General features: G+C 45.4%; 1 protein-coding gene across 1 annotated transcript in view; it reads left to right on the plus strand.

Annotated features, from left to right (window-relative positions):
• The window catches only part of BAG2 (BAG cochaperone 2), a 105,795-nt gene extending 80,220 nt beyond the window's left edge, over positions 1-25,575 (plus strand). The window contains exon 3 of the mRNA XM_069606177.1: positions 22,778-25,575. Coding sequence (XP_069462278.1) covers positions 22,778-23,181 — 404 coding nt within the window. The 3' untranslated portion in view covers positions 23,182-25,575. The remainder of the gene's footprint in view (positions 1-22,777) is intronic.
• Positions 25,576-26,693: the final 1,118 nt, after the last annotated feature.

The raw sequence follows: 26,693 nt of genomic DNA on the forward strand, positions 1-26,693 counted from the left end.
GTAACATTGGCCACTGAAGCTCTTGAACCTATTTCAGCTCTAGGCTTCTGTGACTTCAAACTTATGACGATAAATGAGATTGAAGATTGGATCACTAGGTTTTCAGGTCAGCATGCCACGGCTAATAAGAGACATATGCTAAAAACAGGGGGGGTTATACTTCCGTTCAATAGAGAAATCAGGGATGCTAAGAGAGGATTAAGAGCGGATATTCGAGGTCTGAAATTTATGAACCTATCTAGGGCCCTGTACCGCGAGAAATTAAGAAAAATCAAAAATCGATACAGAGCAGAGATTAAGAACATTAAGATAACAGAGAAAAACCTTAGACACCAGCAGTTGGTACAAACTATCTGCTCTAGAAACTCCCGCGGCATTTGGTCACTCCTAAATGAGAACAGAGAGAAGGCCAAAGGCCCCTTAATTAATCCAATAAGTAAGGAGACATGGGAAAAATACTTATTAGGCCGAAACTCAGGAGGAGTGGAAACCTTGAATAGATCTTCGGAGAAGGCCCCTACCCAGCTGCCTTTCGATGTCTCAGCTAAGGCAATACAGAATAATATAGCTGCTCTTCAGTCCTCTAGGGCCCCTGGACCCAACGGGCTAGCTAACGTAGTGATCAAGAGTCATCCTTTATTCTGGGCTGACTTGTTCTCACTACTCTTCAACAAGATCTTAGAGCAGGGGATTATTCCCCAGTCCTGGCAAACAGCCATTCTAATTCCTGTATTTAAAAAAGGAAGTCGTACTGACCCTAATAACTACAGGCTTCTATCTATGCTGGATATCTCAGGTAAACTGTTTGCCTCACTATTGCTTGGTGAGATGCAGAAATGGGTAGAAAATTATAAAATACTCAGCAGATTTCAATGCGGCTTTAGGCGGGACTTTTCCACCTCACATAACCTTTTGGTCATGGATATACTCCGTACACGGGCACTAAGTAAGGGGCAGCCACCGTTGTACGCCTTGTATATTGATTTTAAGGCCGCATTTGACTCCATCCCCCGAGTGAGGCTATGGGCCAAGCTAGAGAAATTGGGATGCCCATCAGGTCTATTATATTATCTGAGATTACTCCATCAGAATACTACGGCGTGCCTTAGATTGAATCAGGAAGGAAACATGACCCGCAATGTGATCCAAGATAGTGGGGTAAAACAGGGATGCGTCACAGCACCCCTGATATACAATCTCTATGTGTACGACATCCCTGCAGTGTTAGCCGAGGTTGATAACTGCCCTCCTAAAGTAGGTGAAGCATCGTGCGCAGTATTAGCATATGCGGACGATCTGGTTGTCTTTGATAATACCATAGGTGGCCTGAGGCGTTCTGCCTCTGCCCTATGGGATTATGCCAAGATAAATGGCTTAACCATTAATCTGGATAAGACAAAGGTGCTAAGATTTACCAGGAGAAGTGTATCGCGCATGAATCTGATAGTACATGGAAATCCTATAGCCTACGCTCCATCTTATCGCTATCTAGGAGTCGAAATTGAGCCCATTGGCGACTACTCACTCTGTAGACAGGGTCGAATCACTAGGGCCATGCAAGTCACCTCACTAATCTCCTCTTTTACAAATAAGCAGGGTGGTTTTACCCTCTGGGGGACGCGCCATCTTTACATCCAAGTGTTTGCCCCCATGATCATCTATGGCCTTGAGTCACTGCAAACTATGGATCTTGCGTGGCTGCAAGTGCTGGAGGGCAAGTTCTGGAGACGAATGTTAGGGTTACCCCCCGGGGTACCGATGGCCCTGATTAGACTAGAATTGGGCCTCCCCTCTTTGAAAGCAATGGTACTGAGGAAAAGAGCAGGGTTTCACCTTAAAATGATAGGTGGCTCTATTAACCCCCTATTAACTGTGATCCATCAGGAGGTGACCAAAAAATATACTAATTCGCCCCTACATAAAGATATGACTGAATATTTCTTAGACATTGGATGGATACATAAAGGGGCAATTATCACCAAGGAAACCTTAAATGCAGTAGGAAAAAAAGTAGACCTCTGGGATTGGCTTGAGAATTTTGCACACATTAGTAACCTTAAGACCTATCATTTTGTGAAATATAGATTGTATAATTTCATGAAACCTCAAGCCTACCTATACCTCTGCCCCTCCAGAAGACTTAGACGCTTCATCATCCTGTTTAGATTAGAGCAATTGCCTACTTTGTACATTAGAGGTGCATGGGGGAATATCCCGGTTGATGAGCGTACTTGCCGCCTCTGTAAATCCTTAGAATGTCTAGAGACAGCCAGACATCTTCTTACTGAATGCCAGATATTGAAGGACACAATTTTACATTACTTGGGTGAATTCGTACATGATGTTGCAACCATACGCAAAATGTCTTTCTGGCGCTATTGCACTAACACCAGCAATATGCATCTATTCATTGCACTTTACAATATCTGGCAACAGGTTGAACTTGATTTGGAGTGTGGTCTGGAACTATCCCAACATTGAGGAGATCAAGGAATATATAGAATACCCTATCTGAGACAGAAATTGATCTTTATTCCTAAATATACTTATTCCAACTCCAACTTAGTCACTACTCCGATATGATTGTTTGTAAATTCTATAAGGAAAGGTGATGTGTAACTGTTCCCCTTTAGTTGCTGTTTTTATATTTGAGATTTACTTATGTTTTTATATATCTGTGTATATTTATGATCTAAGTTTAATGTTTTGTAATCTGTAAATTGTAATATGTGTAAAGTTTGAATTTATTTTTATCCTATACCACATTAAAGAATTATTATTATTAATAGTCAATTTCAAATAGTCTCCGAAAGATTGCACTTTAGTTTATGCTATAGCGAACCCTCATATAATGAAATTCATCAACCACTTCCAACGGATTACCTTTGATTTACCACGTAGCCTTAGACTTGCTTTTACCACAACACTTTGTTTGTTTTTGGTGAGTAGTGTTAAGTCATTTGGATTAATTTGCAAAACATAACTAAGTCTTTAAACAAATGCTGTTAGCCCAAATTGATGACATGGAGAAGGATAGTGTCATCTGCATATGCCAATGGTTGAATATGAGTCTATCCTAGTTTTTGAGGAAAGACCCTGACTCCTTCCAAAGCCAGTAGTTGTTTAGAGACTGAATAGCAAAGGAGCCAGAAGAGAGCTTCTGCTTTAAACCAACATGTGTCACTCTATAATCTGAAAAGGGGCCCTTTGCTGTCGAGTATCACTAGGATTGCGGTCCTGATACAGAGCACTCATCATCTGCAAGTGGCCCTATGGACTCCCTGTGCCCGGCCCCTAATCGGGAGCGATTACCTCTTATCAAAAGCTGTGGCACAGTCCACGAAACCCACAATACAGTGGTGATCCCATCTGCACCACAGCCTGATTTGCCAACTGAGCCAAAGCAAGGCAATTTGATGTTGTAGGTAATCCTGGACAAAACACAGTTTGAGTGGGGCAGAGGTTAGTTAGGAAGTTAATTTAGCAAGATCTTTGCAAACACCTTACCTGAAGAACCCGGCCAGAAGCCAGGTGCCTCTGACCCGAACGTTCCTTCACCTGAGGGAGATATCTTGAGTGCTACTGATAGGGATAATATAAAATTGCTAGAATTCATGTCATGTGGTTCCTGGGATGGAGATAGGGCTGGGTCAAACTCATCAGTTGTACCTGACTCAGTCTTTTTCTCTTCTGCAGGTCGCAAAACAAGTATGACTGAAATGGATTTTATTAAATTGCAAGATTGAAGGGCATGCTGATACAACTGAAAGGCTGCCAGGGCTGGGAAAGAATCAATCACATTTGGTGTGCCTGATTCAGCCTTTCAGATTTCTGTGATCAATAAATGGAGTACCATTTTGTTGGGCAATTAGCAGTTTTAATTTAAAACATTGAAGGATTAAAGGACAGGTTTATTGGTTTTACGTGTAATGCAAATGGCCACTATATCATTTTCATCTCTTTTACTGTGACGTTTGTTTTATTTGGTAAGAAAGCTTGGTGGGATAATGTGTTAGGGAAATGTATGGGCAAAGCGTCCTAAAGCACAGTGATCCTAAAACTGAAATTCTAGTCTTTGCACAACCCTAGATACTCAAAAAAGCATTCTGAATATGCACCCATCCTCACTCCCTAGAGAAATAGTCCATACACTACCAAAAGTATGCAACCAAGGTGCCATCTGAGATGCCAGTCTCAGCAGGAATTCACGGGTTGGTGCTGTGGTGCAACCGCCCCATGGTGGTTGGAGCACATGTATGCACAAGGCTGGACTAATTCAATACCCTCTAGATGGGCCTCCCTTCTTAACAAATAAAAAGCATACATTGGCTTTCGCTGCAATCTAATATCTGCTTCAAGACCCGATTTGATGCATACAAATGCCACGAAGGCTACTCACTGTGACAAAGACCCTTCCTGTTCCTTGGGATGATCATCCAGGATGCTGGTCCTTGGGCGGCGAGGGGAAGATTCCCTGGATAGCCACACCATCCCATGTGGCTCTCTGCAAAATGCCTCAATGTGGTAAGTTCCGATTTCCATGACTTGGAACAAACACATCTAACAAATTAGATTACAACGATTGTGAGGAGGCACATCACAAGCATGTTAGGGTGCAGGTTGGAGAGACAGGGCCAGGGCCATATATAGACAGGATCTCTGGCATAAATGTGTGGGTGTGAAGTTGTCTGGAGGAGTGAGCAGAAGGAGCAGGAGCCAGGAGTTGGGGATAGGATTGGGGGAAAGGCGAGGAAAATAGGGGAGGAGGAAGATCAGGAGCTGGGGAGAGAAGAATGAGAGTGAGAGGAGATGAAAGGAGAAGACGGGTAGTACCAGGAGATGAGTGGAGAAACATCTAGGCCACTTTCATCTCATGCCAAACACTGTACCCGCCAGCATATTTATGATTTTTATAGGAACTTATCCAGCCCGGAGGGAATTCGTGAAAGGCGTCCAAGTTGTTGCCCTTCACCGGTTTATCACAACCATGAAGAGGTGGCCCCATCATCACCCAAATACAGTGGAGGTCAGCTGTGCAGCGAGTGCCACGCACATAGAAAGACTGCATCATCTCCACAGCTCTGCGCTGCTGGTGGAGTCAAACGAGTGGTCAGAGAGGCAGAGGAGAAAGCTGGGGTCGGATGTAGCAGGCAACAGCACCACATAACATCACCAGAAGCGATCAACGACCAAAAACAAGTATCAAACACGCTAATTCATCCGGGACTGATACAGGGGATCCCATTTCTCATAGAACTTACCTGTCAGCCAGTAGAATAGATTCCAACCCTGAACTAGGATGCTAAGCCACCCGAACTGCCAGTGTTTCTATTTTGTGGGAAGCCCTTGTGGGAAAGGTGTGCAGGCTTGGCCCTCCCTTTACAAGACTTCCCCAGACACATCCCAGAAGGGGAAGATTGAACAGGACTGTCTAGGGTAAGCTTGCTAATCAGAACAAAGGGGGAGATGTATGCAGGGGACAGGAAACAGGAACTGTGGGTTACTCAGGTGAGGTCTGCAGTGGAGGTTGATCAAGAGACCAGCAGGAGGAAGGCGGGAGAGGTAGCCTGTAGAGGAGACTTTTGCAGCAGGTGAGATTGATTTGGAAGTGAAAGTGGGTCTGCAGTGTTAGTGGGTGTGTTTGTGTGACAAGTGAATAGAATCTAGTGAAAGTAGTGAATGTGGGAGGAGGAGAGTAGTTGTGGTGGGAGGAGGAAAGCAGTAATGGGAGTGGAGAAGAGTAATGAAGGGGTAATGGGGTAGTAGAAGTAAAATGTGAATAGTGGTAACATCAAAAGGTGGAGGCGAGAAACATCAAGAGGACAGTAGAGTGGAGGGCGGAGCAAGAGGAGGGGTCTAGTTGTGAGAGTAGAAAGAAGCGGTAACCATGGGTGTCAGTGAACCCGAATTCAAGAAAGTAAGTGCAAGGCACAATCCCAAACACCATTAGAATATTAACAACTGGATAGAGTAGGGGCAACTCATTAGTCCCTGAGGGAGCTTAGACAGCTGGCATATTAGGGAGACATGTTTGACATAAGATAAGCTCTTAGACAGTAGGGCTTACTGGTAGTACTAACTGAGGATACAGACGCTTGGGTGAGGGAGGAGACTCCAAGGGAGAGGAGAGTGAGCAGCACGGCCCTCTGGCCCACAAAGTAAACTTCAATAAAAACCCTTGAACTGTCCCTGAGACACTTAGGAGCTCATTTGGAGCCCTGCAAAAATGGGCCGTGACTGGAATCTACAGCCTAAAAGCCTTGTGTTATGGATTTGAATGGCAGAGGGGAGGGGTGGAACGTGGCTTACATTTCTGCCGCTCCTTTCCTCTCCACTGTACAAATGCAAAGGTTTCCTATAGAGCCCTCTGGATTTTTGCACCAGCAAGAAGCAGGCAGACCCCATAGAAATCCATTGTAAACACTGCTTGCATGCGTACATGGCAGGCAGTGTTTCCTTCATTTGCATGGCAGAGTGCAAAAGGATAGCGTACAAGTATGTACGCCACCTTTTTGCATTCACCGTGAAGGTGCACACATCCCTGCCGCCAAATTATGGGAGACTCGAAAATGAGCTCCTTAGCGTTTTTGTGCCATCTAGGACTTCTGAAATAGAAGGAAATGACCTAACGGGGTTTATTTTAAACTTCCTTGAGAAACACATTGAAAGGGAAGGCGAACCAGGTCCCAGCGAGGTGATCAAAGCGACTCCACTCGCTACCAGAGAGCGATCAGATCTAGTCATGCTAAAGGAGGCCAGAGAGATATGATACGTCATATATAACGCGCTTGATACCCAGAGGTTTCTAAGCGCGGACCCGGCGATTGAACCTGTGTTGCTCTGTGTCGTCTTGCTTCCAAGCCGAGCACTTTGCCCCTGAGCTATCCTCCCGAGATCCCGTCCTTAGAGCTGCATCTTGGAGTAAAGAATCATTCTTGAGGAGTCCAGATTCCTCCTGTTCCCAGACTTGTGCCTGGAAATCCAGGCGTGGTTAACACATGGGCTGAAGGTGAACGGGCATTCGCGAGATCTGTGGATCCACGTCCCGGCACACTATCCAGCTGTTTTACTAGTTGTCCACAAGGGTAAGAGCTATACTTTCCCTTAGCCAGTGGTTCTGTGAGTGGTGCTAGAAATGGATCCTGAGAACTAGCCAGCCATTGAACTAGCCAGCCATAGAACTAGCCAGCCATAGAACTAGCCAGCCATAGAACTAGCCAGCCATTGAACTAGCCAGCCATAGAACTAGCCAGCCATTGAACTAGCCAGCCATTGAACTAGCCAGCCATTGAACTAGCCAGTCATAGAACTAGCCAGCCATTGAACTAGCTTGGTCTTTGAATTAAGTTGCTCTGCGGCGTTGCTGGTTCGGGAGGTCTGTAGAAGGTAGGCACATGCAGTATGAGCACCAGAGAGGATATACTGTTATTGAGGATGTGTTTTTCTTCTCTCTGTCCTACGACTTATTATGTTATTATTATTATTAGCATATTTATTGAGCGCATACCTCTCTTCGGGAAGCAACGGAGCACTTTACAATCATATGGGGAAGAGCACAGTGAGGGAAGCAGAGAACAGGGGAGCTAACAGGGGAGGACGTGCAACTGGCAGCATGGGGGGAAGACATAATGTAAGAGAGCAGCTCACATTCAGTCACTTCACCCTGCACCTGCCTGCTCTTCCAATGGGCTGATGTTGGAGCTATGTCTGGGAGAGATGGGGGGCTTTGAAGGGGTTGCATTTGGTTTACCCATTCGTTTCTTGGGTTAAAACCTGATGGTTGGAGGGGCTGCTTATTCCGATATCAAGCTTCAAGAAACATTAAAAGTCCAGACTGAAAAAGAGATTTTGTGACGGCCTCAAAACTTTCACGCCCCACTAGCCATTGGCAAATGATAATTGGGGGGGCAGGTCACTTTTTATGCCTGATCAGTAGCTTTCAACTTGAAATCTGCACCCATATAGCATGTATTAAAATATAGAGCCTAGTTTGAGTTTCACAGGCTTCTATGTAGAGCAGTATATTACTTTGGGTATTGTTACCATAACTGACACAATGTATTGCTTGCACTTGTGTCCAAAAAGGAAGGAGGACATTTCTTTGAGCGCAGGGGTTGGTGTGGCGGAAGTCTTAAGGGTCCTGGGGGAAGGAGTCTGTTGGGACTTTGTACAAACTGTCTAAATATAATGTTTGCACTTGTGTGGGGGTGTGGAAGTCATTGCTCAATCCGCGGACACGTTCCAGCGATCCACTCTGCTTTTTGCAAGGTCTGCAGCTTTGGCAGAGTTCCCTGGGCTTGTATTTCACCACGTGTTATCTGATGTCAGCAGGAGAACCTGCAAGGGCACGCGTTCATCACAAGCACGCACGTTCTGGAACTCTCTGGAATAGCCGCGCCTGGGTTAAGGATGGCCATTAACAAAAAATGTGTTTTAATCAGATGCTGCTGCTTTTCTACTGGAAGTCATGTTTGAATTTTGACACATTACACAGGGTTGAGGGAGAGAATCAATAGTGTTGTGAGAATAAACCTTAACTTTGAAATATTTAAAAATAGTGGCATGCAGAGGAGAGAATTCTTGTGTTTTTAAAGTTTATTTTAGATTTGAGAATTGCATTAAAACCATGCTATGCAAAAATAGCCTATAACATAGCAAAGGTACAAAAATAATGGCAATAAATAAATAAATACTAGCAACACCTGCCAGAGGCAATGCTACGGTTTGGTAGTTTATTTTGGGGAGCCAAACGGGCATCATGGTGCTTGAAGGAAGGCAGACATGTTTTATAAAATGAGGCAAAAATAGGAACAGTGTAAAAGACAAATCAGACATTCAGTATAAGACACCAATGATGTCCTAAACATGTTCATGGTGGCAGAAAGAGAGTAAGTGCAATAAAAGTCCAGCAGAAAGGTGGGTTATCGTAGGGAGAGGCCATCGTCATTTCCCCGACGTCCTAGTGACGCGACCCCGATGCACCCTGGGCCGCCTTTGGTGGAGCCCCTGATGGAGTACGGGAGAGATGATCCTGTCCAGAGAGGGGAGACTCCAGGGAGCTGGACAGTCCCCATGTCAACCTCCCACACAGCAAAGCCCCCTCCACCCCCCCCAGGGGCACACCATAGCAGGACAGCTGACGGAAGAATAATTTTTCAGAAGAACATTGCCCTGACAATCCTGCCAATAGTCCCTGAAATATAAGACATTACCTCTCATGGGGGAGGGGAAGAGTGTCTGAAATAAATAAGGAGGCATCCTGGAACTTCAGCTAGGTGACACACGGAGCAGGATCACCAGGACACACAGTGAGTATAAAAGAAAACCTCAAGTGGCACGGCGAGTAGAGCGCTCGCTTTGACATCTGTGCAGAGCCTGCTGACGCAGGTTCGAATCCCGGCGTGGCCAAACTCAGCCTTTCATCCTTCCGAGGTCGATAAATGAGCACCACACACCGTGGGTAATAATAAGCAGCGCTCAGATACCTGAGGGTTTGTAGCGATATAAATGCTAAATTATTATTATTCTTTATTATGTTACAGAGATGAGATAAGGAGTTAGGCAGGAGAGCACAAGTATCATTTCTATTCAGTCCCAGCTCTTAACCTCAAGTTATGTCCAAGGGACTTCACTGAAATCTGGGGCTTCCCAGATTCTGTATTCCACTGCACCTTCTGATATATGATGTTTGCTCATACAGTCAGGATGTTGCACACACCTCCCTTCTTTGCAAAACAAAACACAAACAGAAACTTCTATTTGCACAACTTGCAACTCACATAACTTATTCCACCACAACCCGATATGATGTTATTTATAACGCGCTTAATACCCAGACGTTTCTAAGCGCGGACCCAGGGATTGACCCTGTGTTGCTCCGTGCTGTCTTGCTTCCAAGGCGAGCACATTGCCCCTAAACTATCCTCCCGAGACAAAACCCCGAGAGACAAAACTACAATCTCGACCAACAGGAATGTACTGAACACCTTTTATTCGACACCACCACCGTCTAAACTCGAGCCTGCCACACTCAAGCACTATCATTCCCCTTAGGGACAACCACACAACCTTCTCACCAACACAAAGAAACAATGACTCCTTTTACTGGATCTGCCACACCCAGTCTCAAAGCCACCACCTTTGAGCAGCCACCTGTAGTCGGGTACAAGTGGCTGACCTCGGGCATACCGCACCAACAATTGCAAACCAACTTGCACAGAAGATTCTGTTTCATGCTCAACCATGACATAAAAGGCATCTCCCAAAAAGAACATTTAAAAGACAAGAAAAGCAGAGCAAAGCAACGAACAAAACAAAGAGGGCACACAAAACAAAGGGAACAGGCTGCTGTCCATCACACCAACAAGAACTAATTAGTGAAAATCCCCCTCATTCACATAAAGATACACGCGAGCAAAAAGCAATTTGTGAAATCACCCGCATTTGCACGCAGGATGGAAAAAAAACTCTTATTGTCATGCAGCGCACTGCCTCCTGGCAACCCTTGCCCTTGGGTCTGTATCTGTAAGCCTACAGTCCCCACTCTTCTGCACTTATCAGACACCCCCTGTCTGTGCCTTAAACCTAGTACTTGCCACTTGATGGCTGCACTGCCGTTTTTATTATCCTTTGCCCAGCACTTTCCAGTTCTCCCTTCCCCCCTTCCCTCTGCCCTGCACTTGCACGTTCTCAATGTCACTGGGCCTAGTAAGGTCGTTGTTTTGTTCTCCCTTGTTCCACTCCCTTGCCTCGTCGCGCTCTGAAAAACTTGTGCATGAGCGCAATACAAATAAAATATCATATCATGCACACTAGACAATAAACCACTACAATTCCTTTTTCTTTTAATGTATATCAACGTCTATCCAATCACCTCCAATTTTACTCCAAATGTGCATAACAACTTTCCATGTTTGTGCTTACAACCAATGCTTCAAATCCTACACCCTTAGTGCCAGGAATGGAATGGCTCACTGCTCCATTTTCAACTGGTGCATATTATACATTCAACTTTCACTCCTAATCACTAACTTCTACACCACTGGTGCCAGAAAATAAACTCTCCCTCTTCTATACTTAAATCTTGTAGCAATAATATGCCATACTCAATGTGCGATATTTACACCCCACCTACTTCATTTACTAATTTCAATCTTGAATACTCAATTGGTGCGAGAATACTCTATTCATCAACTTCGTCTGCACTGCGTATGCTAGAGTAATCACCAAATCACCCATTAATAGTACACAGCATTAATTGCTTCATCTGCACGCATTTCCCAACTAGTTTGCAACCATCAACTTTCAACGCATGTTAAAAAAACATTATATACTTCAACTCACACAGCATGACTGGTTCATCAATTAACCAATGCACACTCAAACCATCACTCACAGCTTACTCTCAAATACAAAACCCAACATAAACTTGTGCACACTCACATAGACTAATGGTGAAACACATATGACTGCATGTAAGCAGTCGCCAAAGGTGGTAGTTTTAAAAAAAAAACTCTTTATTAATTTCCAACACTAAACAAACAAACAACAACAACAGCAACAAACATTACACTACAGCTAGCACTCCGTGTTGGGATCCACACTCTATACCCTGTCTCCTTGGCGCTCTCCTTGTCTGTCCATCATGCTCAGTGTTGATCATCCCTGACTCCCGCATTAGGCCCCTTGCAGCATGTCCATAGCCCCCTCTGAGTTCTCTCACTGACATTGTCGCCAGGGGGGGTTCAATCCTCCTCAGGCCCACTAGGGCCTGTCGTGTCTTGCCCTTCCGTGCTGTTAAACAGGTCTTGTATGAGAGAGTTCCATGCGAGTAGTTTGGCCCCACTCGCCCCCTCTCCCCTCTGTGCCGCTCTGGTCCACACTGATGTTTCCGCTATTGTCAATTTTTTCAGGTCTGCCCGGCATATTTCTGCTGATGGCTCTGTGCTCGAATTCCATGCCATCGCTATGCAGCGTTTCACCAGAATACACATTAGATCTTTAATTTTCGCTATATGTGTCCGTTGTTTGCCGCCCCTAGGGAACAGTCCCAAAAGTTAAGATTCCGGCGACCATGCTTGCATTTGGATCCCTCCTGCCGTCCGCCCTCGATTTCACTGTGTCCCAAAAGTTCAGTATCACCAGGCAGGACCAGAACATATGTATCATATCCGCATGTTCTGCTGCACAATGCGGGCCGCTTCGGGTTTGTTTGTGTCCCATGTGCGACAGTCTCTTGGGTGTGAGGTACGCCCTGTGCACGAGGTACAGCTGCATTTTCTTGAATCTCGCATTTCTGGAGACTTTTTTGGCATATTGAAGTGTCCTGCTCCACTCCCCATCAGTGAAGGTCACCAAAGGTGGGAGTTATCATTTACCTCCCTTAGAACTAAGCATTACCAAAAAGCAGTGTTGATCAGGAAGCACTCTTAGGCAACACATGTTAATTAAAATCCTTCCTTTCTAACCATGCACATGTAAAGTAGCATAAATTACAACCTACATTCTTTTTTCATACATAAAATGTTATCATCTCATCATTTTGCCTGCATCACCTATTAAGTCAGGATTGTGAATCTATACTTCCTTTAGTACACACTATAATTTGTAAATAAACAGTCATTATCACATTCCTTTGAACTTAACTTACCCATCACCCATTACTTCATGTAAATCCATGTAATGTTCCTTTGAACATATATCGCTTTGATTTATGCAACACAGTTACCTGTGGATTGGCGCATCTTACCCATTTGTTACTACTTGATTGACTATGCAAAGCCGTGCATTTTGATGTTTTTAACAGAGTTACCTGTCGATTGTCGCAACTTACCCATTTGTATCTACTTGATTGACTATGCGCAGCCGTGCATTTTGATGTATGTAACGCAGTTAGCTATGGATTGTCGCATCTTACCCATTTGAAACTACTTGATTGAATATGCGCAGCTGTGCGTTTTGATGTATGCAACGCAGTGGATTGTCGCATCTTACCCATTTGTATCTACTTGATTGACTATGCGCAGCCATGCGTTTTGATGTATGTAACGCAGTTAGCTATGGATTGTCGCATCTTACCCATTTGTAACTACTTTATTGACTATGCGCAGCCGTGCGTTTTGATGTTTGTAACAGAGTTACCTGTGGATTGTCGCAACTTACCCATTTGTATCTACTTGATTGACTATGCGCAGCCGTGCGTTTTGATGTTTGTAACAGAGTTACCTGTGGATTGTCGCAACTTACCCATTTGTATCTACTTGATTGACTATGCGCAGCCATGCGTTTTGATGTATGTAACGCAGTTAGCTATGGATTGTCGCATCTTACCCATTTGTAACTACTTTATTGACTATGGGCAGCCGTGCGTTTTGATGTATGTAACAGTTACCTGTGGAGTGTTGCAACTTAGCCATTTGTAACTACTTGATTGACTATGCGCAGCCGTGCGTTTTGATGTATGTAACAGTTACCTGTGGAGTGTTGCAACTTAGCCATTTGTAACTACTTGATTGAATAAGCGCAGCCATGCATTTTGATGTATGTAACGCAGTTATTTGTGGATTGTCCATCTTACCCATTTGTAACCACTTGATTGACTATGCGCAGCCGTGCATTTTGATGTTTGTAACAGAGTTACCTGTGGAGTTTCGCAACTTACCCATTTGTAACTACTTGATTGATTATGCGCAGCACAGCGCTTTGATGTATGTAACACTGTTACCTGTGGATTGTCTCTGCACAACCTCGTGCTGCTGTTGCATCTTACCCATTTACAGCTAGCTGATTGACTATGCGCAGCCCTGCACTTTGAAATATGTAACGCAGCTACTTAAGGTTTGTCTCTGCACAGCCACGCGGTGTGCCGCATATTTCCTATGTGCCACTACCGGATTGACTTTTACTTTTACCTATCAGTAATTACTGTGTTGACTTTGCGCAGCCCTGCGCCATGCTGCTGGTAACTTCTTGCCGCCACTTGATTAACTTTGGCAGCCTGTGCCGTATCTCCTGTAACCCACTTGTAACCTTTGGGTTGACCTTGCGCAGGCTGCGATGTGTACCATGCAACCTACTTGTAACTTCTGGATTGACCTCTCGCAGCCCAGCTCTGCGGAATGTATGTAACCTACCAATTGAGTAACTCCTGTAACTACTTTCTTAAGTAAAAGCGCTCTGATGCCTCCTGGTTCGGTGCGCTATATAAATGTCAAAATAAATAAATATCACGCTGCAAACAAAATGTCATCAATTTTATTTACATCTCCCTAGAACACATTTAATTAAATTAAATTCAAAATCAAAATCCAGATTTCCCTGTTTCCAAAGCTTGTACAACTCGCCTCAGATCTTTCCTGATCTCCATTGCACACACTCCAAAGTACCTCTTGTTCTCCACCGTGATTGTAAACGGCAGTCCATTTCTGCACCTCTCTCCTGGTGCCTCAGAGAGTTCACATGGCATACAATGCCCAGTCGCCACTGCAGTGTGTCCACACCTTACAGCATGGTTTATCTGACAGCAGCAGATAAACAAGCTGAACCAGCGCGCCACACGTAGTAAATAACAGCCGACCCGGAAGCGTGTTATCAACACTTGCTCCCCATGCCGTATTTGCATGTACTTACGCTCGCTGCAAGGTCCTTTAAAAAGAAATCCTATTCACCAACAAACAAAACGATCCGAACACTGGCTCTCTTGCAAATGCTCACCATTATTTTGAGGCTATTGGGGCCTCCAGCGTGCAGTGAAATGCTGTGCAGAGATCACTGGGGCGCACACAACTTCACGATTCAGGCTCTGCATGTGCACTGTCTTGTGCGTAGCATGTCCTCATCATACATTTACTATAAAGTTCTGTAACCGGGTTGGATGCCTTCTCAACTCCCTTTTGAGGAAACCGTCTTCCTTCAGGCCGGTCTTGGTCTGGGTCTTCTATACATTCTGGAGCCCTTGATTTCTCAGGGAGTCCATCATCTACACTCCCTGAAAATCTGTGATCTACTTTCTCAATCCTTTCAGCCTCCAAGGGGTGTGTTACATGCTCCGCTTGTATGGGAACTTCCGATCGCACCTTCTTAAAGAAACAGGAGTTCTTGGTTACAGTGTTACGGCCATTGGACGCTGTGATCATTGACCCATTTACATCTATGACATCCAGCGGCTGAGGCTCATATGTAACAGACAACTTACCTTCCGAATAACAGCATCACAGCAGGACTGTGTCATCCAGCATGAGATCATAGTCTTTCAGACCGATCCTGACCTTCTCATATTCATATCTCGCTCTCCGATCGTCTGCTGTTGCCCGATCGTCGATCTCTCCTGGGATCCGCTGCTCTGGGTTTGGTATCAGCCCTCAAGGGCAAATGTTGAATAGAGCCTCTGCTGGGGAACTCCCATAGAACAATGCAGGGTGGTGCAGTATTCTCGTAGGAATTGGTGCAGTGCCCTTTGGGGGCAGGATCCTTGGCCATGGCAATTCTAAATACTTTATTCGCTGTTCTCATGAACCTCCCAGTTGGTCCATTTGGCCACACTGGCATTTTTTTTCTGTGTCTCATTCCACACTCCTGCATGCATGAACGTAGCATGCCCTCGCTCTGGAACAGAGATCCATTATCCGAGCACACCTCCTCAGGCAGACCATGCATTGCAAATATCTTTTCCAAAGCCAGTAGCACGTCTGATAAGGCCGTAGAGGGTACAAACTGATGCTCAGGGTCTCTTAACCATTGTTCGATTGCGACCAGAAAATGTGTGTCTCTTCCAGTGGATCCAAATTCCACATGCACCACTTCCCACAGCTTGGATCTCTGTGGCATGGATTCAGTACTTGGTTCCGTCTGCGCCGGGGCAGACACCTGGCACCAGATGCATCCTTTAACAAAGTCTTCAACACTCTCTTCCAGGCCTGGAAACCACACATTCATGCGCAATCAAGACTTAGGGCCTCATCACGAGTTTGGCTGTAACCCTTAAATCCGGCAGTAGCGCTGTTACCGCCGGATTTAAGGGTCAGCCAAATCAGGGCTTCAGCGGATTTCTCCCCAGCTCTGAGCTGGGGGGAAATCCGCCGAAAATTCGTGCTCATACCGGCGGCGGGAAATCCGCCGGCGGTATGAGCGTGAAATTTCCCCATTGAGAATGGGACATTCCCCAATGGGCTCAATGGGGAATGGAGAATACCAAATCCGCCAAACCTGTGATCCAGCGCTAATAGCGCCGGCGGGTTTGGCGGTAGGGCAGATAACACCAGCACTATTACCGCCGGCCTTACCGCCCAACTCGTGATGAGGCCCTTAGTCTTATCCGATTCCTTGTGTCCACAATGGGACAACTCAATCACCCTGGAGATCAGATTGGAAGGGATAATTATCTTTGACCCCCTCAATACTAGTCCATCATTACTCTTAACTAAGCATCTTGTGGGCTGCATCCGTCCTCTTGTGTAAGCTCACCAACACCCATACCCAGTCTGCATTGGTGATGGCATTCCTCAGAATACAGAAACAATCAACCTTCTCCAAAACCTCTTTCAGCTCCTCCATCGACATCGAGTTTGGCATTGCTGCCTTAGTGAGCAGACCCATAAAGTCCTCCGTCTCTGCTTAATCTTGTTCTGAGGTCGACTCACTGGATGGGGGATGCCTGTGTGGGCAGGTTTTTGGGCAGATGCCTAATCTGTGCAAACTGAATTTAGGGAGGATCCAAGTACAGTTGAATCTGTTCCCAATCTCTTATCACTGCTGTTGGAACTACGTTTGCTCTGTGCTAGCAACAACTAACAACTGCAGTATATGCTTATAAATTGTTAAGGCTGTTATAATTCTTCGTGTCCTAGTTTATAGTGTGCAGGAGATGTATGTGTGGTGGTTTGGTAACGTTGCGCTTGTTTTGTACATTTATTGGGCATACAAAAAAAGTTTACTGAAGTATCTGTGTCAAAGCGATAGCACAGGTGGTGAGATGGTGTGTGCTGGTGTGGTAAAGTTGCACCTGTTATTTAAGTTTATTGTGTCTATGTGACAAGTTTTATGAGCTATCTGTTTAAGAGTTGGCACAGGTGGTGAGATGGTGAGCGTGCTGGAGTGGTAGTGTCGCACCCATGGTTATTTTTACTGTGTTTGACAAGTTTATGAGGTAAGGGTGACTACGTGTTAGCACGGATGCTGTCAGTGCTGGTGTGGGTAAGTACCTCAGCGTTATTATTTTACATTTCTGCTCTTGCCTACATGTACACTGGCCTACATGTACCTATCGGTGTGGTGACTGGTGACAAATTTTGATTCTGGTGGTTATTTTCTGTTTGTACTGGCCTTAATGTATGCACTTGGGTTGTGATGGCATGTGCTGGCTCCAGTAATTATTATGTTCAGGTATTTTTGTTTGGATATCCTAAGCTGATGCTTGTCCCTCGTGCCTGCTGTTTAGGTCAAGATGATAATGAGCATGTGGTTACGAGAGGGTGATTTTCTCATTTCTCACCTACACTAAACCAGCCGAGCAGGAGTCATCTGTTCAGCGTGGCCATAGACCCTGCATTCTTGCCGGGTGTCTGTTGTTTCATGGGGAAGTGGTGAGTGTGTATGTGGCTAAGTGTGCGATTGCTGTGTGTGGCATGCTTTGTGTTTGTGTGTATGTGTGTGTGTGTCTGCGTGTAACCTTCTGTGTGCATTGTTGCATGGGTGCCTTGTGAGTGGGGAAGTGTGGTAGTATAGTGTGGTTATCTGAGTGGGTGTGTGTGGGGAGGCTGCACTTGATATTGTCGCATCAATATTTTGCATAGGAGAATTGTTGTATTCTGGAGTCCTAGGTCTGGTATGATGACGGTGTTGGAATGCAGAATGTTGGTGTGTGCATGAGTGAGTAAGTGTTCTGAGAGAGAAAGTTGAAAGGTAACTGGTATGAATAATGTTAGGGTCCAAAAGTAAGGAAAGTTGAATTGTATAAGCCTTTGATAACGTAATGATTGCGCTACATGGAAGTAATTAACTTGATGTTTTAATGTTTGTATATTCTTGTTTTAAATGAGCGGGGATGAATTGAAAATGATCTCAATCATGTATTGGATTTTATTTGAAATAATTTATTGTCACAATTTTGCGCAAAATGAATGTATCTAAATATATTTGTTCTATATTGTTAAGGTTGGATAAACATTTTTTAACCAATAAACAATAAAAAATAAAAGAAAGATAACTGGTTCAGGCGTGGTTGAACTTTTGGGCCTCTGTTCATCTCTACTAAAAAGTTAACTGTATCTACCTACAGATGATACTCATCTGTTGTCGCGTGAGCCGGAATAAACAACTCTTTGAGTCTTAGTCCGGAGCATGTGGCCTGTTCTTGACAGTGTACCACACAACCTTTTACAACACCCTCCTAAAATACCAAGGCCTTTGAGAGAAAATGAAGCCTCCAACACTGGGAAACCACCCAGAATTTGTATTAAGACTTTCCCACTTCCCGAGAGCCGTACAACAGTACCACCCGAACATAGAGGGGCATTGTGATCTTTGAGTGGTCCCCAAACTTTTTTTTAGAGACCACTGAGATATCCTGACACTTTTCAGTTGCACTCTATGCCTTCCCCTTTTATTTTTTAGGCCGCTGTAGGGTAAACCTCCCACAACCAGACAGATAAATAACAATCCTCTAAGGAAAAAGGCTTGGTGCACCCTCTTGTGAGAAGAACAAGAGCTTTATTTGTTACAAAAAGGAAATGGAGACACAGTATTATAAGTCCACTGCCGCAGAGCTTTCTCTTCTTCAAAGCAAACGGCACATTACAACTGCGAAAATCATCATCTTTGAAGCACACAATATACAGTGTTCATCGCCCATCTATATACATGCTACTGATTACATATGAACCCCCAGTTCATTGGCCACATCCTCTTCAACTCCAACTTCTTCACACGTGGGTTTCGATCTCTTCACCTTGGGTTGCTGTTAGGTGATTGGTTATGTTACTAAAATCACTGCCATGCAGCCTAATCATGTGATGTGCACCTGGCAGTCAACATGAGCTCAGTGGATAGCTTTGATGTCAGTTTGGTTCTTGCGAAAAAAAAGTAACTTTTTTCAAATTCCAGACACACGGGCACCCCCACCATGCCTCCCCGTCGCAATCTTGTATGCAATGGCATCACTCTTTGCTCTCCCTGGTACAAATCACTGGCCAAATTGTCCTCTGCTCCCCCCTTATCAGCTACTCCTCCCGGAGACGGGGCAGTTCTGGTTCTCCTGCAGGTCCCACTAATCATTCTACTTTGTGAAGGATTTAGGTGGTTTGCTCATGGCCATCTGGTAATTCAAATGTGATAGCGATTATCCTGGAGGGTGCTGGTGTCCTAAATCTCACGTGTTTTGGCAGCTCAAGACCTCTGCCCTGGCTCCCATGAGTTTGTCCTTCACACCGGCCGCAGCTCTACTAGTTTTAGGCCATTCAAATTCTTTTCTAAATTCGCTAAGCTCTAACAAGATACATGTGCGTGTTCCCTACCTCACCTGGGGTGGGGGTGGAATATTTGGACACAATGCCTCATTGTTCTGTTTTCTCAGCATGGCCTGCGAGGGCCCAGGCCTAACTTCGAATATGGTGGCACTTCAGTGTTTCTTGCCATAGGGCGGGGACTTGCACCATTTGTGTTATGCGCACACTGTATATTTAACTACTACACTATGAAGTTGCTTTTAGTTTACCTTGGGTCTATGTGATTTTCTACAGTCAGTGCTCCCCACACTATTTGCCTAGGCCCACAGGACTGACCCTCACCCGCTCTGTACGCGCTCAGGTTTGTTTCCCGTGTATATATTTGTTGCAACCTGAATCTATTGGAAGGGACTGGAATATGAACATGCATCCCAACACCGCACTATAATAATACCCTAATAAATCATGTGAAACGTAAGTTCTTGAGTATGTTCCCCTCTTCCCTCGAGCAGTCTCTTGTGTGCCCCCCTCCTGAAAAAACCTTCTGCAGACCCATCTTGTCCGGCTAACTATCGCCCCATCTCTATCACCCCCTTCCGTGGGAAACTCTTGGAGAAGCTGGTCTTCCCGCAACTGACCCAGCATACTGAGCTTGTTGGTTGCCTACACAACCATCAATCTGGATTCTGAGCGTCCAGAGGCATGGAAACTGCTCTTCTGAACACCCGTGAAGAACTGCTTGCATCTCTTGATTCTAACTCTCCAGCTGTTCTTATTTTACTTGATCTCTCCTCTGCATTTGACACGTTCAACCACTCCATCCTCATAAATCGGCTCCACAATACCCTAGGTGCCTCGGAGCGAGCACTGGACTGGCTGACCTCCTTCCTCAATGACTGCTCCTCCAAGGTTATCCTGGGCTCTGTCTCCTCTCATACCTATATCTCAACCTGTGGCGTCCCCCAGGGCTCCAACCTTTCTCCTGGGCTCTTTAACATCTACCTTGCACCGCTTGCACACCTAATTTCCACCTTCTCCCCTTACTTCAGTGTTATGCAGATGACCCACAACTCTTCTTCAAACTTCCCTCCGATCCTCTCCTTCCTCCATCATTCCCGACTGCCTATCTGCCATCCAGTCCTGGTGTGCCTCCAATGATCTCTGCCTCAATGCCATCGAGACCAAGATCGTTCCCATTGGGACTCCTGCTCACTCTTTCTTCCCCTCACTCTGGCCACCCTCTATGGGTTCTCCCCCTTCATCTGAAGCCAAAAACCTCAGAGTCATCTTCGACTCCTCTCTTTCCTTCCTCCCTCACATCCAGGACCTTGCCAAGAAGGTCCACTTTCATCTCCACCTCCTCAAAGGAATCCTTCCTTTCCTCACTTTTCCCCAGAGCCTCAATGTCTCTAGAGCTCTGGTTCTCTCTAGGCTAGGCTACTGCAATATCATCTTCCTTAATCTACCCTCTTCCTCTCTACATCCCCTGCAGCTAATCCAGAATAGGGCTGCAAGACTTATTCTTGTCCTCAAGTCCAGGGACTGCATCTCTCCAGCTCTAAAATCTCTCCACTGGCTCCCGCTGACTGCAAGGATCAAATTCAAATCCCTCTGCATCATAAATGAGGCTGTCTGGGGCTGGGCACCACGCTATCTGCAACTGACTCTCACTAAGTACTCTCCCTCCAGATCTTTACATGTCAATCGCTTCACCAAACAGCACGCTGGTGACCGATCTCTTTCCTCGGCTGGCTCCTTCCATTGTAACAGCCACCCCCTTCCTCTTCATCTTGAGCCGGATCTCCTCAAATACCGGAAGCTCCTCAAGACTTTCCTTTTCACCTTCCCCCGCTTCCTCCCTTCTCTGATAAACCCCACAGTTGATGAGATTCATGGCCAGTGCCCTTATGTGTCCACCTGGGTCCTCCCTCCCCCAATCACCTTCAGCCTCCGCCCACTCCCCAGCACTTGCCTTGGGCACCCACTGGCCTGTGATATCACAGGCCTGCACTTATTGATTGACAGTTGACCACTTTCACCAAGTGATCTCTGCCAGTCACTTAACAGCTGCTTGCAACTTACCCATTAGCACTTCCATCCATCGTACTCCCAGCACTTACCCCCATCCTCCTCCCTCATCCCTTCTCTCTTTCTGCACTTGCACATTCTGAATGCTCACAAGGCCTAGTGGGTCTGCCTCTCTCTTTCATTGTTATATTTGCCCTGCATTCCCATGTTCCATCACTGTTGCCCTCTGGGCGCTTTGAAACACAATTTACTGGATGTATAAACTCCTTACAAATGTACAATAAATAAATAAAGGAATATGTCTGGTTTGTGGATCCCCGTCACTTACTTAATAACACATACATAAAGTGCTCCAGATAAGATTTTGAAGTGGGAGTATTTATTTCCCTATTTTTTAAAGTTGGGAGTAAAAAAGTTTTTTGGTGAGTAAAAATGTAAGTCCAATTCCCAATGAGAGTATATTATAAGCGAGTAAAATATGTTTTAACTAGAAAACGGAAATGTTGTTATACTTATGTCCTTCCACCAACATTAAAAGATACATGTTTACTTTTCCGATCAGGCAGCGATAAAAGTCATTTCTTCCTGTCATACTACATGCACTACTGGTCCAAGCCTATCCATAGAGCTGTGTAGGTGAAAGCAATGGCATGAGGTTCTACCTGTCTGTTTCCTATTTTTTGTTGGGGGTATTTTTACTCCCTATTTTTATTTTTTGGGTGTATTTGCCTTTTTTTAGGGAGTAAAAGTGGCCGATACACCCCTCATCTGTAGGGCTGACATAATACACTAATACACATATAGAGAGGGACTATTTCATCCTGCTTCTGCTGTGTACTGTGGGCCTTTCTCACTGTCCCATCTATTTCTGTGACGTGGTGCGCACGGTTGTGCCAGAAAGTCACGGTTTGCCACAGAATGCTAACCCTCACCCGCGGCGTGGGGAATCCTCCACGGTGCACAAAGCCCCTCATGGAAACTCTACTGGAGAGCTACCTCCTGGGGTTCTCATGTGCAGGAATTTCTTTCACTTTCAAAAGAATGCCGTGGATGCAGTGGAACGAGCGACAAGGCTTTTCCCGCCCTTTCTACTGCATTTGCGTCAATCAGAAGTAGCGTGCTTATTGTTAAATAAAAGGCCCTCTAAATTCAGATTCAGACATTCTGCTCATAATCTACGGTTTTTCCAGAGATACCTGATACAAACAAACCTAGACATGGCTTCAATGTGTATTGCACAAATACTGTAAGAAATGTATTGATGTGTAAGAAATCGTTTTTAACTGTTTTCATCTGTTCTGTTTCTTCAGGAGAAAGAGAAGAGCTTAACCTGACTGCCAATCGTCTAATGGGCCGCACCCTCACTGTTCAAGTCTGCGTGGAGACCATCCGCAGCGCCCAGCAGCAGGCGTCCCTCCAGAATGCCACACAAATAATCGACGAGATTGCTAAAAAGGTCATAGAGGACTTGGAGAGCGGAAGGAAAGGACTCCTTTCCCTCTATGGCGCATGCTCGTCTGATGTGCAAACTGTGCCCATTGATCAGAAATTCCAGTCCATTATAATTGGATGCGCCGTCGAAGATCAGAAGAAAATCAAACGGAGACTAGAGTCACTCATTAGAAATATCGACAACTCCGTCAAGTCCATTACCCTCCTGGACCATCAGAACCAGAAGGCTGCTGCTCAACCTCTCAGCAATAAACACATTTGACATATAGAAATGTGCATGTAGGGGTCCATAGAGAGTCCCCTTACTCTATGCATTTGGTGTATGCACGCACACACACGCATGCACGGAGAGATACACACAATGTGAAAATGTACACTCTTTCATACACACGCACAAACACATGCAGTATGAATAGGCTCAAGCATAGTGGAATCTTCAATATGCTGTAATGATTTTCCATAGCTCTCAAGATTCCAGTGGCCATCTGTGAGAAGGGCATCAGGTCTTTTTTTAGTTGGAATTCTGGGACTTGTTGTTTTCCTAAATTTCAAATGTGAACGAAAAACGACAGGTTTTAGAATCCAAAGGGAAATAAATGAGAATGATGTTTTTTTTCATGCAAGGCCACAAGAAACTTGAGAGCTCTGATTGTTTGCTGGAGGGGGTCTGCAAACATAAACCACGAGGCCTGAAGGGTTTGCTGGAGGGGGTCTGCAACCACAAACCACGAGGCCTGAAGGGTTTGCTGGAGGGGGTCTGCAACCACAAACCACGAGGCCTGAAGGGTTTGCTGGAGGGGGTCTGCAACCATACACCACGAGGCCTGAAGGGTTTGCTGGAGGGGGTCTGCAACCACAAACCACGAGGCCTGAAGGGTTTGCTGGAGGGGGTCTGCAACCACAAACCACGAGGCCTGAAGGGTTTGCTGGAGGGGGTCTGCAACCACAAACCACGAGGCCTGAAGGGTTTGCTGGAGGGGGTCTGCAACCACAAACCACGAGGCCTGAAGGGTTTGCTGGAGGGGGTCTGCAACCATACACCACGAGGCCTGAAGGGTTTGCTGGAGGGGGTCTGCAACCACAAACCACGAGGCCTGAAGGGTTTGCTGGAGGGGGTCTGCAACCATAAACCACGAGGCCTGAAGGGTTTGCTGGAGGGGGTCTGCAACCACAAACCACGAGGCCTGAAGGGTTTGCTGGAGGGGGTCTGCAACCACAAACCACGAGGCCTGAAGGGTTTGCTGGAGGGGGTCTGCAACCACAAACCACGAGGCCTGAAGGGTTTGCTGGAGGGGGTCTGCAACCTCGAATGATTCATGGTGCTGGAGAGCCCTGAGAAAGAACATTTCATCAGAGGTTTGTGTTTCTCCACATATTATGCTAGACACTACTTGAAAGAACAATCCTTTTGTATTTTTGCTGAACGCAAAATGTTTTTTAAAAATCGTTTGAAAGGTAGAATGCGACATTTAAGTGCATTAACAACGCACTTAAAGATGTTTCCTTTTCTAATCCAAGCACATTAACCCACTTAGCAGCTAATTGTACTAAAAAATATGAAGGCTTTCTTGTCACTCCCCATTCCATGTCTCAACCTTTCTCTGTATTTTGAACTTGCAGCTGTCGCCTTATGCTGCTGGTAATTGTCAAGGCTGGAGGCCTTTGTAATTTCACAGCTGCTGTTCCCCCATGCACCTTTGTGACCACCAAATACAACAACAAAGAGATTCATGTTAACATTCGCACCCTGAGTAGGGTGGTCAGTCAATCAGGTGGCTGGAAACGTGGCCGAGAAAACACAATGGAGTGCCTGTGTTTCTCCAGCTACCTGAAGCCCTTCCCCAAATGCCACCATCTTGTTTGTGGGAAGACAACAGGGAGCCCCTCCCTGTTGCTTCCCCATTCCCTCACCCTCCTCCACCACCCCCCAAGACATCCTTCACCCTTCCCCCACCCCCAACCCCTTATCTGCGGGACCAGAGCTACTCCCCGCCCAGCAGCTGCAATGGAAATAGAAAGGGACTTAGTCCCTTTTCTATTTACTATTGTGGCGACCATCTCGTTTATTTGTGCAGTGTGCACAGAGCCTGTCTTTAGTAAAATGAATGAAACTATTAGCACCCTGGACGAAGCCTGGTTAGGGAGGCGTATAGAGCCAACAGCAGCCTTGAGCCCTCGCTTTCCCCAGGCCTGCCTAGGCAGGGGCTGATGGGCTGTTACTGGCCCTGCACATCCCCGTAAGCTGCAGTGATTGCTACATTATAATTACGAGCTGATGATATTTGGGTACAAAAATTGGAGTGTTCAATACTGCAAACTCGTTTTAAGCATTGTTACTGCCTTGATGGGCCAAAGCAAGTGCCTTTTTGAGTTCTGTTCGGGCTATTTAGTGTGGTTCTGCTTTCTGTTTTTTCTCTTCTCAAATGTATTCCTTATTTCCCATTTTTTTTTTAGAATAAGATGTAAACCTGGTAATATGAAATGTCTTTGCCTGAATACATTTTTATCTTTTTGCCACCCATGCATTAAATCGATTATTGTAAAATGTTCAAGTAGTCGGGGCTACAGATGAGGACTTTTTTGCAAACTTAAAATGTTTATTATCGGTTATGTTACAGAATTAAAAAAACAGTGGTCAATGCAAACTCAAACAATACATTCATATGTAAAGTCTCTGGTTTGGTAAACATTGTCTAACGCTGGGGATTTCGGATCATGTGTGGGCATCGTACTGCTCTGACACAGAGAGATTCCGGGTACTGCCCAGGATCACACCGTTTTGTCATGGCAGAAAACTGTCTAGAAACCAGGTTAGCTCCAATGTAACCACAGATAAACTACACCACCTTCCTAACTCAGCGGTGCGTTGCTAAACCCAAATCAACCACCCTGCCAGAAATGCATACCAATTAGGAGAGATTAACAGCATTTCAAGTATAAGAAATGTAAAAGGTTTTGATCTTCTAGATGCAAAGATAAGCAAAATAAGAAGTTGTAGGAATTTACTCCTGCTGTGTTTGTGTGTCATGAGTAGTGTCCTGCTATAGAATGTATGTAACCCATGGCTGTGATGTCATGTGTGTTATGTAAGCCAGTAGAATGTGTGGAATCGTGGGTGGCCTGTGTTTCTTCTGTGTCAGTTGGAGATTGCCTGGGAGGTGGGCACCGGTGGGTTTCCATTGCCTCTGTACCTGTCCACTTACTTGAATAAAGAGGACTAAGCTGGACCGCCTGACTCGGACCCCCGTCTTCCGGAGAACCTCCCTGGCGAGACTACTTTCCATCATGTTATGAGTTATGATGTTTCCTGCTCTGTTTTAATGCTTGCATACTATAAGTAGATTGTTCTCATTATTGGGAATCCCGACATGCCATGTTTCTCTTTCCTTTCTTGCAGGCGTTATTTTTTTCTTCAGGATGGGTTCTTTGAAGAAGTAAGCTGGTGCACACATCTGTAATCCTGGGTTAGACATTTCATCCCTTTACCTGTCATCTTCCTTAGCAAGAAATACATCCATTTAATGCTTGTTGTTCAGCATATGTTGTACGTGAGAGTGTGGGCATCCCTGCTCGCTGGGAACTGCCCTTCTGTTTCTTCTCACAGATGGCTGCTTACACCCAGTTGCCCTTGTGGGCATGCTTGTTCATTGTATTAGTGTGTGATGAAATCTTTCACTCTTTTCTGCGTAATGTGGAATGCATGAGTGCTTGCAGCGTGTTATTTGTCTTAGTTGGGTGTTTATTGTCACCCTGTTCCCATTGCCTACCCTATGG

This window comes from Ambystoma mexicanum, chromosome 4p (genome assembly GCF_040938575.1).
Source record: "Ambystoma mexicanum isolate Mex_15411 chromosome 4p, UKY_AmexF1_1, whole genome shotgun sequence".
NCBI lineage: Eukaryota > Metazoa > Chordata > Amphibia > Caudata > Ambystomatidae > Ambystoma > Ambystoma mexicanum.